The sequence below is a fragment of the Enhydra lutris genome, unplaced genomic scaffold, assembly GCF_002288905.1.
Source record: "Enhydra lutris kenyoni isolate GAN:26980312 unplaced genomic scaffold, ASM228890v2 scaffoldscaffold42, whole genome shotgun sequence".
NCBI classification, from domain to species: domain Eukaryota; kingdom Metazoa; phylum Chordata; class Mammalia; order Carnivora; family Mustelidae; genus Enhydra; species Enhydra lutris.
The window spans coordinates 3421376-3441456 of NW_019154126.1; the positions used below are offsets into that span (position 1 = coordinate 3421376).

General features: G+C 38.9%; 1 protein-coding gene across 1 annotated transcript in view; it reads left to right on the plus strand.

Annotated features, from left to right (window-relative positions):
• Positions 1-19307, plus strand: part of LOC111155601 (DnaJ heat shock protein family (Hsp40) member C1) — a 224017-nt gene extending 204710 nt beyond the window's left edge. Inside the window, exons 10-12 of the mRNA XM_022515864.1 lie at positions 14698-14746; positions 16023-16477; positions 19101-19307. Coding sequence (XP_022371572.1) covers positions 14698-14746; positions 16023-16477; positions 19101-19169 — 573 coding nt within the window. The 3' untranslated portion in view covers positions 19170-19307. The remainder of the gene's footprint in view (positions 1-14697; positions 14747-16022; positions 16478-19100) is intronic.
• The last annotated feature ends 774 nt before the right edge of the window (positions 19308-20081 follow it).

Below are 20081 nucleotides of genomic sequence, written 5' to 3' on the forward strand. Positions count from 1 at the left end.
TAAAAGCAAAACCAGCCATGTCCCTGTCACACATGATGCCATCAGCCTGTGGGTCCCATATTCACAGTCCTGCCGCCCTCCTGCCCGAGTCAGCGTGCACACCCTGCTATGTACTCAATGCCACTTTCACCTCAGATTGCTAAGGGCTCAAACTGACGCTCTTCCCCTCAAATTCCAGCCCCGGTGCTCAAGTTTGTGCACAAAAGTCAGCCTTATTATAACAGCTGAATGAAGCAACCCAAGCAGTGACACTAATTCTGTGGAATATATAATGGATAAATGGAGTATCCTAGGCTGAGAACATTGCCAACAAGCACACCAAAGAACAATACATATAGCATGATTCTGGTTAGTAAAAGAAACAAACCCAGGAAAAATAAAATAGGATGAAACCAGAGAGGGAGACAAACTGTAAGAGACTCTTAAGCATAGGAAACAAACTATGGGTTGTTGGAGGGGAGGTGGGTCAGGGGATGGGGTAGCTGGGTGATGGACATTAAGGGGGTCACTTGATGGAATGAGCACTGGATGTTCTATGCAACTGGTGCATCACTGAACTCTACCTCTGAAACTAATAATACAATATATGTTAATTAATTGAATTCAAATTAAAAAGGAACCCCCCCACACAAGAAAAAAGCCAAAACATCTACATTACTTGTAAAGGTAATCAGGAAGTTAATGAAAGGCTCTCTTTTTAAATGGTTAAGATGAACTCTATTATTATTTCTTATATTTTTCTCTCCAGAGGATCCATAGAAAAGTTTAAAGACATTGAAGAAATAATAAGAATGAACAGCACTGCTTTCTACCAGTTGGAAACATTTTCAGGTGGCTTATTTAATATTCAAATAACAGAATGCCCTTTGTACTTGAAAGGTACAGTAGTACTTAGTTATAATGGGTGTTCAATTCATATAGAGTTGGCCAAAATTAAATACTACTGAATGAAAATAATGAATTTTTTTTCAGGACTTCATTCCTTTAATTACTGAGTGTGTGTGTGTGTGTGTGTGTGTGTGTATAATATATATGTATATTGTATATATATGTATATGTATATATATTTTATATATAAATATATGTATATAATTGTGTATATATGTGTATATATAATTTTTATTATATAAAACAATGTATATATTTAATATATATGCATATAATATATGTATATAATATATTTTTATATATTATATAATTAATATAATTATATAATATATATATAATATATATATTATATCCCAGGACCCTGGGATATAATATATATATAATATATATATTATATCCCAGGACCCTGGGATTTATGGCCTGAGCTGAAGGCAGACACTTAAAGATGGAGCCACCCAGGCACCTCTAGTTAAATAATTTTTATTATTAGAGTAATACTTAAAATGTCATCAACCAGAATTTGAAAAACAGGACTTGAGATTATCACTAGTAGTCAACATTTATTTTCTGAGTTATCTGGGAATGCCAGGAACACACTTTATATAGCTCAGAAAATTAGAAAATTCTTCTATATAGTGAATAGAAATATGCCACCATGTTTCTCTCCACTGATCCTAATTGGACCTTATGGAATTTTCATTTTGCTAATTTAATTTTCTGTTACTTTCATCAGTGTTTTCACTAGAAGGAATGAAACTATTTTAGATTTTTTTTTTTGTCCATTCCACCCTAGGCCATATGTCGCAGATTTGATTGTAGATCCCCTATTTCATAAGAATTTTAAAGATAAACTTAGATATACCTGTATCAAGAAGAAGGATTATAAAATGTTTTCTACTTGGGATCAGAAAATGGTAAAACAAATTTTCCTACAATTCTACAATTCATGTAACTATTAAAACACATGTAGCAAGAGTGTTATCCAAAATACTACCTTAGGCAGTAGCCCACAATATTATTAATTCAGATACTGAGGAAGAAGAGAAGCCTTATCTGCATGAGACCTATGTAGAAATATATGTCTTCTCCCAAGAGAAGGCTAGAAAAAAGTCTTGAATATATCTTGACACAACCTACCTTTAAGTCAGAGACCTTATCTTCTATAATTGCACATCATATAAAAGCAGAATGAGTAACTGAAATCTTCATTATAGAATTTGTGAGAAAAATAACACTAAACAATTCAAATTGGCACATGTATTATTGAAGTCATCTAGATCTAAAAGGGAGAAATAGATTTGGTGATGACCAACCCAAACAGTGACACTAGTTCACCTCCAGTGTCATCTCTGTTTGCAGATGTCATGATATTATATATAGAAAACCGTAAGGACTCCACCAAGAAAAAACCTGTTAGAACTAATAAACTATTTCAGTAAAGTTGCAGGATACAAAATCAATATACAAAAAAGAGTTGCATATCTATGTACAAACAACATAATTATCAGAAAATGATATTAAAACAATTACATCTACAACAGCATCAAAAAAAATAAAATACTAGGAATAGATTTAACTAAGAAGATGAAAGACCTGCATGCTGAAAACTATAAAACATTGATGAAGATATTCTGTGCTCATGGAATGGAAGAATATTATTAAAATGGAAGAATAGTATTAAATTGCCCATACTACCCAATACAATCTATAGATCCACTATATATAGATCAAAATTCCCATGGCATTTTTCACTTAAATTGAACAAAGAATCCTAAAATTTGTATGGAACCCCCCCCCCAAAAAAAATACCAACAGTCAAATAACCTTAAGAAGAACAAAGCTGGAGGCATCACACTTTGAATTTCAAGCTATATTACAAAGCTGTAGTAACCAAAACAGTATGGTACAAGCATAAAAACAGACATACCAATCAATGGAACAGAATAGAGGCCACGAATAACCCCACACATACAAGGTCAACGAGTCTTTAACAAAGAATATACAATGGGGAAAGAACAGTCCCTTCAATAAATGGTGCTGGGTAAACTGAACAGCACATGCAAAAGAATGAAATTGGACACCTACACAAAAATTAACTCAAAATGGATTAAGGACTTTAACATAAAACCTGAAACCATAACACTGCTAAAAGAAAACAAAGGGGGTAAGCCCCTTGACATCAATCTTGGTGATGATTTTTTGGATTTAATGCCAAAAGCAAAAATAAACAAGTGAGACCACATCAAACTAAAAAGCTTCTGCACAGCAAGGAAACCATCAACAACACAAAAAGGATATCTATGGAATAGGAGAAGATATCTGCAAACCACATATCCAATAATGATTTAATATTTAAATATATAAGGAATTCCTATAATGCAACAGCGGGGAAAAAAATATATATAAAACTGAGCAAAAGAACTAAATAGACATTTTTCCAAAGAAGATATATAAATGGCTAACAGGTATATGAAAAGGTCCTCAATACACTAATCATCAAGGAAATACAAATCAAAACCACAATGAGACATCACACCTGTTAGGATGGCTATTATCAAAAAGGCAAGATACAATGCTGATGATGATGTGGAGAAAAGCAAACAGCAAACTGTTGGTGAGAATGTAAACTAGTACATTCTCTATGGAAGACAGTTCCTCAAAAAATTAAAAATAGAACTACCATATGACTCAACAGTTCCACTTCCGGGCATATATCCAAAGGAAATAAATCATTATCTCAATGAGATCTGTATTCCATGTTCATAGCAGCATTATTCACAATTAACTAAGTATGGAAACAACCTAAGTGTCTGTCAGATGATTAGATAATGAAAATGTGATTTTATATGTATATGTGTGTATACATATACATATGTATATATGTGTATACATACATATACATATGTATATATGTGTATACACACATATACATAAAGAAACACAAAGGAATATTATTCAACCAAAAAAAGTTAATTAAGGATTCAAAAAAAGGGAACCCTCTTACACTGTTGGTGGGAATGCAAACTGGTGCAGCCAATCTGGAAAACAGTATGGAGGATCCTCAAAAAGTTAAAAATAGAGCTAGGACCCAGCAATTGCACTACTAGGTATTTGTTTAAAGGATACAAACTGGATTTGATGATGACCATACACAGTGAAAGATGATTTTCATTTCTTGAAGTGACATGCTATCATACTCAAGGCACCCTGGCCATTAAGCTTTATATTAGACCATTACTTGTTTAGAAATATCTTTATCTGCTTAGAATCATAAATAATATGCTGAGGATGCCAAACTTGCCCCCAAAACAAATATTTTGTGATTATTGCCATATACATCCTTCCTCCTGAGACCAAAAAAAAAAAAAGATTCTCAAGAAAAAAGGATCATTTGCAGTTCTCATTGTGATACAACCATTTTATGATACCAGGAAATGTGAAGTTGACAAAGAGCCTAAAGTATTTTTTTTAAACATTTTACTTATTTATTTGACAGATCACAAGTAGGCAGAGAGGCAGGGAGAGAGAGAGAGGAGGAAGTAGGCTTCCCGCTGAGTGGAGAGCCCGATGCAGGGCTCGATCCCAGGACCCTGGGATCATGACCTCAGCCGAAGGCAGAGGCTTTAACCCACTGAGCCACCTAGGTGCCCCAAAGAGCCTAAAGTATTAAAAGAATTACTTTACCACATAGAATTAGAAAATTAACCATTTGTGCTTTGCTTTTTTCTAGAAAGTTCTAAGTTGTCTTTTAAGTGGGAGAAAAGTATGGTTCAAAGATTACTATGGTGACATCCCATTAGTTTCAATGTTTGATACTGAAGCTCTGAAGGACTCAGATTATAGCAATTATTTGTTTTGTATGGTAGGCCAGATTTTGATACATACTATATTCAGAATTCTCAGTCAGCACAAGGAGTAATTACCAGGTATTCTCAAACCAATTCACCAATACCTTCTCTGGGAGGAGACCTCCTGAAGTCAAAACAAATATTAAACATTGACTTCACAAACTTTCCTTCAAAGGAACCACAATTTGATTTGACTTGTTTATTGAGCAATTTATGCCCCAGGGCATTTTGTAAACAGTAGAGCATCTGTTAGCATTTAGTGGTGTTTAACATTCAGTGGGGTCAGATGAAGAGAAGAGGAGAGTCCTCTCTCTGCACATACCACAGTCATCCAAAATTACCAGGCCTGTCCATACCTGCACCTTCCTGAAGAGCAACATCAGAGGCTTAACACTGTAGGGGACAGAGGGGCATAGACTTCACTAAAATAATTGACCCATCCACTGAACAAACACGCAAATAACAATAACAATTGTGATGGGGGTGCGTGTAGGGGGGACAGGAAGGGGAAACCAGTAACCAGAAGTGCTGCCATATATTATCTAAATATTCAGTTTACAATGAAAATAAATGAGTCTTGGGGACACCTGACTGGCTCAGTCGAAAGTGCATGTGACTCTTGATCTCAGATCATGAGTTTGAGCCCCAAATTGGGTGTAATGATTACTAAAATAATAACAATAATAATAAACTTTTAAAAAATAATGCAGGGCCCTTGGGTGGTTCAGTCATTAAGCGTCTGCCTTTGACTCAGGTCGTTATCCCAGGGTCCTGTGATTGAGCCCAACATCAGGCTCCCTGCTCAGCAGGGAACCTGCTTCTCCCTCACCCACACCCCCTGCTTGTGTTCCCTCTCTCACTGTATCTCTGTCAAATAAATAAATAAAATCTTAAAAAAAAAAAAATGAGCCATGGAAAGAACCAAGAAACCATGAAAAACAGAAGGCAACAGAAACTGCTCATGAGAATGAACAGATTTAGATTTAACAGAAAAAGCTCAAAGTAGCCAATATAAATATGTTACAGAACTAAAGGAAAGCATTAATAAAGAAACAAAGGAAAGTATGATGAGAGTGTTACATCATACAGGGAATATCAATGAAGAGAAATTATTTTGAAAAAGAAACAGGTGGTAATTCTGGAGTTATATAATAATTGAAATTTTTAAAAATTCACTAGAGACTAGGATCCATAGTAAATTTGAACTGACAGAGGAAAAAATTAGCAAACTTGAGGACTATTCAAGCTGAAAAACAAGGGGAAAAATAAAAATAAACAGAGCTTCAGAGAACTATGAGATACTGTTAAGCACACCAACATGTGCATAATGGAAGTACTGGAAAGATAGAAAAGAAAAAATATCCAGAGAATAATGGGTAAAAACTTTCCAAAATTTTTGAAAAACACTAGCCTATACATCAGGAAGCTTAGTAAATTTGAGTAGGAAAGCCTTAGATATTGACAGAAGGCACATGTAATTAAAATGCTGAAAGCCAAAAATGAGAAAATCTTGAAAGCAGCAAAAGAAAAATGACTCAACACTAACAAGGGAACCCCTCCCACCCACACCCAATAAGATTAACAGCTCACTTCTCAGCAGAAGCAATAGAGGCCAGAGTGCAGTGGAATAACACATTCAAACTGCTCAAAGAAAAACCTGCCAACCAAGAATCCTAGATCTAGCAAAACTGTTTTTCAAAAAATGAGGGCCAAATAAAAACTTCAAGATGAACAAAAACTAAAGTCATTCAGCCTGAAAGCAAGTGATCCCACATGGTAATTCAAATCCACATGAAAAAACAAAAAGCACCAGTGAAGGTAAATAGGGAATTATAAAAGACCATTAGAAATGCATATGTTGTTCCTAAGTAATTTTATAAAGCAATTGTATAATAGATATATAATGTTTGCTTGGCCTATTACATATAGAAAGATGATATATCTATAATATACTTGCTCTAAGAGCACAGAGGAGGCAGGTGGGAGCAAAGTTTTATTGGGCTGAGTAAACTATAGGTGATAAAGTAATAATTATGACAAAGTATTGTTGGATTTATAACATGAATAGCATATATAATGATTATACTAGAGTTTGGAGAGAAAAGGAATAGAGCTATATAGAAGTAGTGTTTATTATTATCATTGGAATTGAGCTAATGTAGAGCTGAGACTGATTTTCATAAGTTAAGATGTATATGGTAAACCCTAGAACTTCTAAAAAAAAAAAAAAACCTCAAGAGAATAGTTAAAAAAAAAAAACTTTAAATTAAAATGCTACGGGGTGCCTGGGTGGCTCAGTGGGTTAAAGCCTCTGCCCTTGGCTCAGGTCATGATCTCAGGGTCCTGGGATCGAGCCCCACATCAGGCTCTCTGCTCAGCAGGGAGCCTGCTTCCTCCCTGCCTCTCTGCCTACCTATGATCTCTGTCTGTCAAATAAATAAATAAAATCTTTAAAAAATAAATAAATAAAAATGCTACACTAGAAATTCACTTATTCATAAGAAAAAAGCAAAAGGTAAAGTGATAAGCTTAAAAACAGCTATATCAATAATAACATTAAATGTGAATGGATTAAACAATCCAAAGAGAGATTGGCAGGCAGGATTTTTAAAAAATCATGATCTATCTGTATACAATCTACATGTGACACACGTTAGATTCAAAGAGAAATAAAATGAAAGACAAGGATGGGAAAGATAGGATTATGCAAATAGCAACCATAAGAAAGCCAAAGTGGCTATACAAATATCAAACAAAATATTTAAAACAGAAAGTTACCAGCAATAAAGAGGGATATTTTAAAAGGCCAATCCAGAAAAATATAACAGTTATAAACATATGCGCCTAACAGCTGAGCACCAAAATACATTCAACAAAACCTGATATAAATGAAAAAAGGGGTGCCTGCCTGGCTCAGTCAGTACAGCATTTAACTTTAGATCTCAGGGTCGTGAGTTTGAACCCCATGTTTGGTGTAGAGATTACTTAAAGAAAAATAGAAAATTCAATAACAGTGGTTGCAAGTTTCAATAACCCCACTTTCAATAGTGTGTAGAACTAGACAGAAGATCCACAGGAAGACTTGAACAATATGATAAACCAACTAGACCTAACATATCTGTAGAACACTTTATCCAGCAAGAGAATATATGTTCAAGTATGTGTTAGACATATCCTAGGATAGGCCAAACAAACAAAAGTTTAAACAGATGGAAATAATGCAAAGTATGTTCTCTGATCCCAAAGGAATGAAATTAGAAATAAGTTAACAGGGAAAAAAACCGGGAAAATCAACGTATATATTAAAATTGAACAGCAGACTCCTAAACAACCAATGAGTCTACAGTCATACCACCCTGAACGCACTTGATCTCGTCTAAATAATGAGTCAAAGAAGAAATTACAAGGGGAATCAAAGTTCTTAAACATGAATGAAAATGAAGACATAACACACCAAAACTTAGGTAATGCAGCTAATGCAGCTCATATAGGGAAATTTATAGCTTTAAATGCTTTATTAAGAAAGAAGAAGGGGGGGCACCTGGGTGGCTCAGTTGGTTAATACGTGTCCAACTCTTCATTCTGACTCAGGTCATGATCTCATGGTCATGGGATCAAGCCCCAAGTTGGGCTCTGCACTGGAGCCTTCCCCGCCCCATAAAAAAAAAAGAAGAAGAAGAAGAAAGAGGGGCACCTGGGTGGCTCAGGTGGTTAAGTGACCAAATTGATCTCAGCTCAAGTCTTGACCTCAGGGTTGTGGAGTTCAAGCCTTGCATTAGGCTTCACACTGGGCATGGAGCCTACTTTTAAAAAAAAAAAAAAAAAAAAAAAAAAAAGAGGAAGAAAGATCCTAAACCAGTAATCTAACCTTTCACCTTAAGGTATTAGAAAAATAAATTAATTAATTAAAATGAGCAGAGGAAAGGAAATAAGAAGAGCAGAAATTAATGAAATAGAAACTAGAAAATCAATAGAGAAAAATCAGTGAACTCAAAATCTGATGCTTAGGAAATATCAATAAAATTCACATTTAGCTAGATTGACCAACAGGGGGAAAAGGATTCAAATTGCTAGAATCAGAAATGGAGGGAAAAAAAGGACATTACTACCAACTTTACAGAAATAAAAAGGGCTGTAAAGGAATACTATACCAGGAACAAATATATGCCAAGAAATTAAATACCTATTTTTCTAATAGATATAGATGAAATGGACAAAATTCCTAGAAAGACAAACTGCTAAATCTGAATCAAGAAGAAATAGACAATTGAAATAGATCTATAACAAGTGTAACAATTGAACTAGTAATAAAAGAATCTACCTACAAAGAAAAGCCCAGATCTAGATGGCTTCACCACTGAATTCTACCAAAACTTTAAAGAATACCTGAACTTCACAAAATCTTCCAAAAAATAGAAGACAGTGAACACTTCCCAACTCATTTTATGAAGCCAGTATTATCCTTATCCAAACTAGAAAATAACAAGAAAACTACATACAAATATTTTTATGAGTGTGAATGCAAAAATCCTCAATGAAATACAGCAAGCTTAATCTAGCAACTTATAAAAATAATTTTATACCCTGATCAAGCAGGACTTAATCCAAGAATGCAAAGCAGATTCAATATTTGAAAATTACCTTAAAATTACACTGTATAAGTAGAATAAAAAAATCACAAGATCATCTCAATAAAAGCATATGACAAAAGCCAGCGCCCTTGCATGATAAAAATACTAAAAAAATTGGAATAAAGAAAAGTGCCTCAACCTGATAAAAGCATCTACTAAAAACCCACAGTTATCATCATGCTCACTGGAGTAAGAGGGGATGTTTTCCTGCTAAGATAAGGAATAAGACAAGGATGCATGCTCTCACTGCTTATTTCAACATTGTACTAGAGGTTACAGTCAAGACAAAGAAGATTGAAAAGGAAGAGGTCAACAGCTTCTATCTGCAGATGACCTGATTTCATATATACAAAATCCAAAGGAATTAATGTTAAAAACTGTTGGTACTAATGAGTTCAGTAAGATTGGAAGATACATATCAATATACAAAAATCAGTTTTATTTTTATACCTGATGTGAACAACCTGAAAATTCAGAAAATAATCTCATTCATAATAGATCAAAAAGAATACATAAGAATTAGCTTAACAAAAGAAGTATAAATAACTCTGAAAACTACTATAAAACATTGTTGAAAGAAATTGAAGATCAAAATAAATGAAAAAATGTCCCCTGTTCATGGATCAGAAGTCTTAATTTTCACGATGGCAATATTCCCCTATATGTAAGCTCTAAAACTATAATTAGATCAATTGAACTTCATCAGATTTAAAAACTTCCATGCTTCACAGTACACCATTAAGAAAGTGAAAAGACAACCACAGAATGGGGGAAATATTTGCAAATCATTTATCTGATAAAGGGCTTATATCCAAAATATACAAAGAGCTCCTACAATTCAATAATAGAAGAAATCACCCAAATAAAAAAATGGAGAAAGGATCTGAATAGACATTTCTCCAAAGAAGTTGCACAAATGGCCAATAAACACATGGAGAAATACTCAATATCCTTAGTCTCTAGGGAAATGCAAATCAAAACCACAAGATACTACTTCACACCCACTAAGATGGCTAGAATCAAAAAGTTTGATAACAAACTTTCTTCCATAACACATGTTTGCCAAGATGTAGAAAAATCAGAAGCCTCATACACTTACTGCTGGTGTAAATATAAGATGGTGCAGCCATATTGGAAAACAGTATGGCAGCTCCTCAAAAAGTTAAATATAGAGTTACCATATGTCTCCACAGTTCCACTCCTAGGTATATACCCAAGATAAATGAAAACATTTTGCCCAAACAAAAACTTATACACAAATGTTTATAACAGCATTATCCATAATAGCCAAAAGATTGAAACAATGCAAATGATTATCAACTGATGAATGGATAAACAAAAGACAGTACATTCATACAGTGGAATATTATTCAGCACAAAGGAATGAAGTACTGATATGTGCCACAACTTGGATGAACCTGGAAAACATTACCCTAAAGGAATGAAGCCAGCCACAAAAATCCATTTATTATATGATTTCAGTCATATGAAAGTCCAGAACAGGAAAATCTAGAAACAGAAGGTAGATTCAGGATTGCTTGGTGAGGGATGGGGTAGGTGGGGAGGATGATAGCCAAAGGGTATAAGGTTTCTTTTTGAAGTGATGAAAATATTCTAAAGTTGGCCATGATGATGGCTATACATAACAATATACTAAAAACCACTGAATTGTACATTTTAAGTTGGTGAATTCTATGGTATATGAATTATATTTCACTTAAGCTATTTTTTTAAGATTTTATTTATTTGGGAGAGAGTGATAAAGAGCAGGAGCATGCAGAGGTAGAGGGAGAAGGAGACTCCCCACTGAGCAGGGAGCCCGACATGGGGCTCAATTCTGGGACTCTGGGATCATGACCCGAACCGAAGGCAGACACTTAACCAACTGAGCCATTCAGGTGCCCTTCAGTTAAGCTATTTAAAAAAAACAAAAACAAAAACAAAAAAAAAAAAAAACAAGAGAGATCTTTGTGAACTATTCTACAATAATCTCCAAAATATTTTGTTAAACAAGATGCAATAAAAAAAATTATTTCACATCCTCTATGTGGTGGTAGTTGAATCTCTAAGTGAGTTAAAATTCATAGAACTATGTGACAAAAGAGAAAAAGATAATTTTATTGTATGATAATCTAAAAAAACTACATCTTAGAAAACATAATAGAAATTGAGAGAGAAGAGGGATTGTCACAGAATTGGTCACCCTGGTAGTGAACATCAGGGAAGTCATCAAGAAGGAAGTCACACTTGATAGTACCTTGAAGGATGGTTTGGCTCTAGACAGATATTTAAGAAGAGATTTGATGAAAGGAAAATCATGTCAGGCAATGTTAATGATGAGCAAAAGTACAAGGTAGGGAATTTCTGACTAATTATTCAGTTTTGCTCAAAGGAAAGCTATCTACGAGAAAGAGAACAGATCAAATTGTGGATCTCCTTGCATGTCAGGTTAAGAATTAAGGGGCACCTGGGGGCTCAGTCAGTCAAGCGTCTGCCTTTGGCCCAGGTCATGATCTCAGGCTCCTGGGATCCAGCCCCACGTCAGGCTCCCTGCTCAGCGGGGTGTCTGTTCCTCCCTCTCCCTTTGCCCCTCCCCCACCCCACTGTGTGCTCTCTCTCTGAAATAAATAAAATCTTTAAAAAAAAAAGGAATTAAACATTATACAATCAGTGATGAGCCATGAAAGGAGTCTAATCAGAACTCCACCTTAAGTGTGTTACTCTATAAAAAATATTAGTAAGTAGGAGTCCAGTTAGAAGACTGTTGTAGCGGTTCAGTCAAGTGAGAATGAAGAACTGACCCAGGAGGTGGCGATCTGTGAGAGAAAGGAACAGATGGGGTTGACGCTGTGGAGCATGTGGCTGGGGAGCGAGAGAAAAGACCAAAACCTGACAACAGGTAATGAGCCTGGATGACTGGGATGCTAGCACTATCAAGAGAAGGAAGCGAAAGCAGAGAAGTTGGTGATTTTGTTTGAGGAACTAGGAGGCCTCTGAAGAAGAGATTTAGTGGCAGTTTAAGAGAGAAGCCCTGTAACAGAGCAGAAAGAGAACATGGCCCATCTCTTCATCTATAAAAGAAGAGATTTGGATTCCAAAGGCAGTATGTTATAGTGATTGAGAGCAAAGATTTTAGAACCCAACTTGCCTGGGCTTAGCTACTCATTAGTGTTTTATTTAATGTTCGACATGTTATTTATGCCCCCTGGGCCTCGGATTCTGTAAAATGGGGATAATAATTATATACCTACCTAATATGACTGCTGTGGGGAATAGGTGTACGGACAGGTATCTTAGAACAATGTTCGGGACAAAGAAAGCTTCTTGTTTTATAGATGAAGTCCTTTTCGATCTGAAGATCCATTGTTGCGATTTGGCCAATTTCTGTGACATGCTATTCCAAGGTAGAGGTCAGGGCCAGAGATGCAGGTTAATCGTTCCTTTCCTGAAGTAATATTAAACAGTGGTATGAGATACCAAAGGAGAAAATAGAAAGGGCAGATGAATGGCAAGGACAGATTTATTTGGGGTGGGGGGACAGTAGGCAGTGAAGGAACATTTGGAGAAAGAGAAAGCCAAGTGGAGTAGAAAAGACAATGTAAGGCAAGATCATCTTTTAGAGTGGAGACCACTTGAGCTCAGTGTGAAGAATTATGGAACATATCTGATGGACAGGGAGAAACTGAAGATGAAAGCAAAGGAAATTCACAGATGGAGCATAGTTCTATGAAAACTCAAGAGGAAGGAAGATAATTTCTTTGAATTGGGATAAAAGATAGGAAGGGTATATGGTGATGCAAATGAGCTGGGAAAGTTGGAATGCAAAGAGGCTCCTGTTGGAGAACTTCCTTTTTTCTTATATTAAATAAGAAACAAGGTCATCTGGGAAGAGAGGAAAGTAGGGAATAAAAGTGAAGAGTGTTCCTAAGCAGCTTTAAATATTTTCTCAAATTCTTGTCCTTTGTATGAATAACAAGTGATCCATGTCAATTATAATAGATAGTATTTACTAAGCCTTTAATATCTGCTCAGCATCATTGTAAGAGCTTATTTCAAATTTAGAACCTAACAGGCAAATAGTATTACTCGAATTATCCACATATGACAGAGGGTAATGCATAACACAGAGAAAAGATTAGAAATTGCTCAAAGTTACCCAGCTAATAAGAGGTGGGATCAAGACAAGTCTACCTAATTGAGTTCTTAACAATCATGCTTTCTGAGGTTTTACTTTCAAATTTCATTAAAGCAGTGAAACATCGGTTCAAGAATATGCATGCATTAATGGGACAGAATACAAAATATAGAAAAATAGTTCATGTATACAGTGGAACATTTCATAAAGTCACCATTTCAAATAAGTAGGGAAAGAATGGCTTGATTGATAAATTCACTGAGCAATTAACCTTTTTTTTTAATTAATTTGACCCTGTATTTTAAAATGTTTTTAACAAAAATCAGAGCAGTGGCTGTCAGTGGGAGAGTAGAGATTAAATTAGGGGGACAAGAGAACTTTCTGGGATAATAGGAATGTTCTATAATTTGATTAGAATTAAAATGGTTACATAGGTCCTTTTCTTTGGTTAAAACTCACTGAATTGTACATTTAAAATCTGTACATTTAACTGTATGTAGATTTTATCTCAATTTTAAAAGAGGGAAATCCATATGTAGGTTTCCAAGACATCATTAAATGAAAAAAGGTACAGAATGAGACCAATGATGTGATACCATTTGTAGAGAGAAAAAAAGAAATAATTGCCACTGAACAAAAATATTGCTTTGGATCCACCCTCATGTATGTAAAGGTCTCGTGGGTCTTGGGTCTAACTGCCCTACTCCACCAAGAGAGTCTTCCTCTAGTGTCAGTCTTCTATGTTCTTGCAGTTCATTTATGCTCTAACATTAGTTAAGAATAAATCTCTCCACTGTTTCTAATACTCATTGTTATAACATTCTCTGATGAAGAAAGATATTCTGTCAGCAAATCCTAACTGAAAAACACAACTTGTTTATATAGTGTATTTTGAAAAGCAGACTAGTATGATGCAACCGGCATTGAACTAGAAGTTGTCAGGAGATCGAGTTCTTGTTCTGACTCTGCCACAGTCACACGGCTGTTTTGAACCAAACCATTTACTCTTTCTGGGCTTCAGTCTCCTTGTTGGTTAAAGACATGAGCATGAGTGGATGGGTGACTGAAGGTCCTTCCAGGCCTAAGATTCCGTGAGCCCATTTTATTCCCATGAACCTTCTATGAAATAGGTCAATTGACCTACAAGACTCCTGTGGAAAGTAAGATTTTCCTTTGCTTTTATTCTTTGGAACAGGTGACAACCAAAGCCAAGCAGCTGAAGGAGTTGGTTACCTGCTCCCCAGGTGAGTCAACACCCGTTTCATCCCACTAATCTAAAGTGATTCCTTCAAACATAAATCCCCTTTTATAATAACAACTTTAAATAAATGGTTTAGTAGTTTTGGCCAATAAACTCTGTTGGTCATATCCCTAAAAGGGGTCAAATTACAGGTACCAACAAAACAATCCAGCCCTACACACACACACACACACACACACACACACACACAGAGTGATGGAGTTAATGTTAAAAAATCCATGAAAGCCTGTTCTTTGCTAGTATTAAGTGTAGGGGGCACACAGGGGGAAGCCACTCTGCACACCCCACAAATGCTCTGTGCACTTCCTACACGGCCCACCTCCTTACCACCAGGCACACAGGGCAGTCTTTCAGAATAGACAAGCAGCTTTCCCAAGAATTCTATATTTCTCAAAATGTGTTTCCTCCAGATTAACTGCAATTTTCCTAGAGTCTCTGTACTCTTTGCTTGGAGCCAGGAAGAAAATACTTCCTAACGCCTTCCAACTTAAATACACATCCCAAAGAAAGCAATACAGGTGAGCAAACCCAGAAAGTCAACCCCAGGGGAAGCCTGCCTCCAAGACACTCTCCAAAATGTATTCTTGGAAAGGCGGTGTGGTGTAGACTGTTGCACAGATACAGATCTTACTAGAGAATCGGTGGAGCGGGTAAAAAGTATGAACAGAGTAAGAGCTGTGACATTGAACATTCAGGGGTATCTCTGAGATGGCACCGGTGGCTGGGAGACAGAGTCTGTTTGCCCTTTACTGTCCAACATGGCAGCACCTTTGAGCGGAGAGCGGGTCCCACAGAGTCGGTGGCTCACCCACAGATGGTGAGCATAGATAGCACAAGGTTTGGCAGATTCACTTTAGCTTTGCTAATGGAATTAGTAACAATTCTGGATGGTAAAGAACATCCTTCCTTACCTAAAAAGTGGCAGGTTACTCCTTCTTGAAGAGCTCTTTGCATTCTTTGGTCACAGACAGACTGTATATAATCCACTGTCCCTCAAAGTGTTGGGAAGGACAGAAACTTGGAATCAGGCAGAATTTGGGGTCAAGTTGACACCTCTGCTGCTTTCTGAGCCTGATTTTTGTCATCTGTAGAATTAGGACAAGGATACCTATTTTTCTAGAATACTGTAAAATTTAAGTAAAATAATATATGCAGAAGGCCTTATTACCACACTGTCTGCTGTGTTGGGGACAGTGTTGTTACTCTTGTCACCTGACTTGACCCGCCCTTCTGTCCGTGTGATGTGTCCTTCCTCACAGGAATGGTCAGACTCTCTGAACTCAGATCTACAGCTCAGAATTCCAGGCCCACCAAGGCCACCACGGCCTTGCCAGATGACATCATCACCCAACGAGAAGATCTAAAGCAGGCTGGGGAGGAGGATGAGGATGAGCAAGAGGATGACGACGACGAGCAAGAGGCAGTGGTCCTGGAAAGCCGGCCACGGAGGCGAAGGCCAGCCAAGCTGCCTGAGGCCGCCGCGAAGGTGGAGCCAGAGGAGAGGTTCAGAGGAAAGAGGCAGAAGGACTTTGATATATCAGAACAAAAGGAATCCAGCGATGAGGAGAGCCAGAAGAAAGACAGAACTCGTGCTGCCGAGGAGCCCTGGACTCAGAGTCAACAGAAACTTCTGGAATTAGCATTACAGCAGTACCCAAAGGGATCCTCTGACCGCTGGGACAAAATAGCCAAATGTGTCCCATCTAAGAGTAAGGTGGGTGAGGGGGAGGGAAGAGGAGGCCTCTGCACTGGTTTTAGAATACACTGAAGTGGCTGTGGCAGCTTCCCCGGTTCTTCACCTTATTCCTACGCTTCTCTCTCCATCTGCCCACGCGATCTTACTTGACCAGTGGTCTTCCAGTGTAGTTCTCCTGACAGCACGTTGAATCTGTGCCCTGGACTGACTAGTGTGTATAAATGAGGTCAAGATTCAAAAGTAACCATTCTATATAGACCAGTGGATTTTCCTCAGGGAAAATTCCATGTAGAGAACATAAATTTCATCCACAACAAGTCTGCCAAATTTCTGGAGCATTCGCCCCAGTCTGGCAGTCTGAAAGCTGCCCGGGACAGCTGGCCCATAGCCTCATCACACAAGGGTGGCAGGAGCGGCTGCGCAGGCCGGCAGGCCCTCCCTCACTGGTAGAGGCTCCTGTAACCTGCATCGGGGGGGACACTGCCATCTTGCTCTACAACGAGCCTTCGCCCAAGAGCGTATGTGTGGTAGGTGGTTGTGTCGTTGTGGTCATCAGACCTGCAGGGCACGTCACTCCAGACTCTGCAGCCGCCTGCGGCTGACCTGAGGAAGGCGGGGGTGGGGTTCCGGGCAAGGACATTTAGGATTCAGCCCCCCTGGAGCCTTGACTGTTTTTACTTAGCTCTTTTCCCTGTTTACAGTGGTTAGGATCTGCTGAAATACACCTGCAGATAGTTCTCAAACGAAGCCTCAGACAGGCGGGCAGATGGGCTGCCCCCGGGAGAGCCAGGCCCTCACCCCAGTCTTTGCCCGCTGTCTGCCAGTTCGGGGCTGTGGAGCTTGTGGTGTGAGCCTCCCATTCAGGCCCTTCGTGAGACACACACTGTCTCCTGGGTTTCTTTCCTTGTCGCTCTCTTCTCAGTCTGAGGCACCAGGAATGCTGAGAAATCGAAAGAACGAGTCTCCTCTGCCTTCTGTGCCTATATCACTCAGTAGCCTCTGGGCACATTGATGTTCATTTACATTCTTATTTTTTTTTTTAATTGAAATTCTATGTTGGAAAATCTAGCTCGTGGCCATGAATGTCCCCGTGTGTACAGGTCTAGTTATCTATCACCTACTTGAAAATGATGAAGTTGAGAATTCCCGGGGAGAAAAATAAACCATTAGCAGTTGATCTATTTGAGAAACACAGATTCTCCCAGCCTCTCCAACTGGTTTGCCAGAAGTAATTATTTTCCCTGAATTTCTCTAGCATCTGTCAGGACACAGGCATCTACATGTGTGATGAATTGACATTGGCTTAAAATGAAGGAGCTGGAACTGTGGATTCCTAAGAATAGAACATTCAGAAACTCATTGCCTCAGGGTTTGGAAACCATCCTGTTTGAACCAGAAATAAGCAGCACTTTTATTGTCCTGCAAGTGGTCCCTTTAAGCCCTGACTTTGGAACCAATTTGGGGAGAGGTTGCCTGCCGGCTCTGCCTGCTCTGGAGCGGCTCCCTGTAAGTGGCCTGCAGGCCACTGGGAATCTGGCCCTGAAAGGGGAGCCTTTGCCGGAGGCGCATCCTGGGTTGGAGTGGTGGGGGGTTGCTCAGGGCTCAGGTGGGTCGCGCTGTCCTCAGTGAAATGTTGGGACTGCACTGAGGTCATGCACTAGCTTGTGCTAGTGGGCAGTGGAGTTAGAAGAAAAGGCTGATATTTTCAAAGACCCTATACAGGTAGTCTCTGGGGAGCCAGAAAAAGCACTTATATGAAGAAACTCTCACACCACAGCTAAGCTAGAATCCTAGGAAGAGAATGAACGTCCATGCTCTGTCCGTGGCGGATCAAAGCATCTGGCACGGAGCAGAAATCATTTCACACTAGACCTCAAGTTAGTGAAGGCTTCCAGTGCCTTTGAGGGGAGTATACTTTGAACAGAAACAGAAATGGATTCTGGAAAGTACCTTGTGACAAACAAGAGAGTAATAAGGCCCCTCCCTAGCCTCCCCCCAGCTCTGAGTTAGTCCTGTGTCCTCACCCCACGGGGTGACAGCTGCAGGCAGCTGGGATCTGAAGCTGGGAGTTCTGTGGCGACGGGCCGGAGGATGTGGGGGGCGGGAGCTGGGACAAGCTGGAGGAAGAGTCTGGCACACTGCCTGCCAGGGTCCTAGGAGGCCAACGAGGCCACCGCAGGAAGGTCCCAGCAGCCCCTTAAGGAGAGGCAAACCCAGATGAAAAAGGGCATCATGAATGCCTGGCCTCAAGTTTTTTGGCTCCTCTGATAGGGCCACGTGATGTTATAGTAAAATATAAAATGATCATTTTTAGATCATTATTGTTAGCAAGTTGGAAGTCATAATCACAGTAACAATGGTGCGCCTGACCCACAGCGGCCCAGGGCCCCTCAGCCCAGGGATTCACACTCCCCCTGGGGCAGGACTTCGCCAGCCTTCTCCGGGCACCTGTGTGGCCTCGTCTACGGTGAGCAGCTGCACCCAGCCAGCCAGTCGCAGGCAGGCTCTATGCCAGCGAACAGGCTCGACGCCGCCCCACTCACACAGGGCGCAGCCAGCAGTCAGGCCACCACAGGCTCAGCCACGACACTCACTGACTTGTGGAAATAACCGTCTCACCTCTCTTTTTCTCTTCCTACAGGAAGACTGTATCGCTAGATACAAGTTGCTGGTTGAACTGGTCCAAAAGAAAAAACAAGCTAAAAGCTGAATATTCCGGAAGATGATGTTCACCTTCATTTTCCAAAAATGATTATTTTAAAAGTCTTATGCAGAAATTTGCATTTTGTACCTCAGTATTTCTATACGTCATGTGCCTTAGTAAAACAAAACAAAAAAATTAAAAAAATTTTTTTAAATGTTGTGTTATATTGTTTAAACAAAGACTGTGTTAAAGGAGAAAAAAAATCTGGGTATTTTACAGATTATTTTCTTTCTCATCATTACAAAGTTTACTTTCCTGCAAACAAACTCAATAGCGCCAACAATCGGCAAACACAGAACTTTGAAGGAACACAGGAGTGAACTAACATGTACAAATTAACGTAATGTGTGTCTTTGACCAAAGAACCCACCACTTTCAGAAGCTAATGGGTAGCCGGCCGCAGGAGCTCAGGAAGACAGATACCCGCTCACTTTAGAGCTAGCTGGCTAAGAATTGTGTGCGGCTATCTTCATTAGTTATATCTATCTAGAAAAAAAAGTCAGTCTACATGAATAAGGATAGAAGGCGATGCAGGTGAGAACCCCCCAAGCTAGGCCGGTGGGCAGAGTTGCGGACCCCACTAGAGCCAGAGGATGATGTGGGGAGGGGGTGTCAAGCACCCATGGCAGCCCGCTGGCAGCCCCCTTCTCCAGGCCCAGCGCCTCCCCTTTCCAGAGCCACCAGGGGGAGACTTAGCTACTGACGCTTCAAGGCCCAGCTCTGTGACATGGGGTGCCTTGGTTTACTCCTTTGTCTCCATTCCTCGACTGGGGGAGTAGGAAATAATGGTAGCTGCTGCATAGGCTGTTAGGACAATCAAGCAAGAAAATCTGCTTAAGACCTTTAACGTCGCACTGGGCACGGGAAAATATAAGTGCTCTTTGTCTGACCGTCCAGTCTTCCCGTTACTGTCACTTT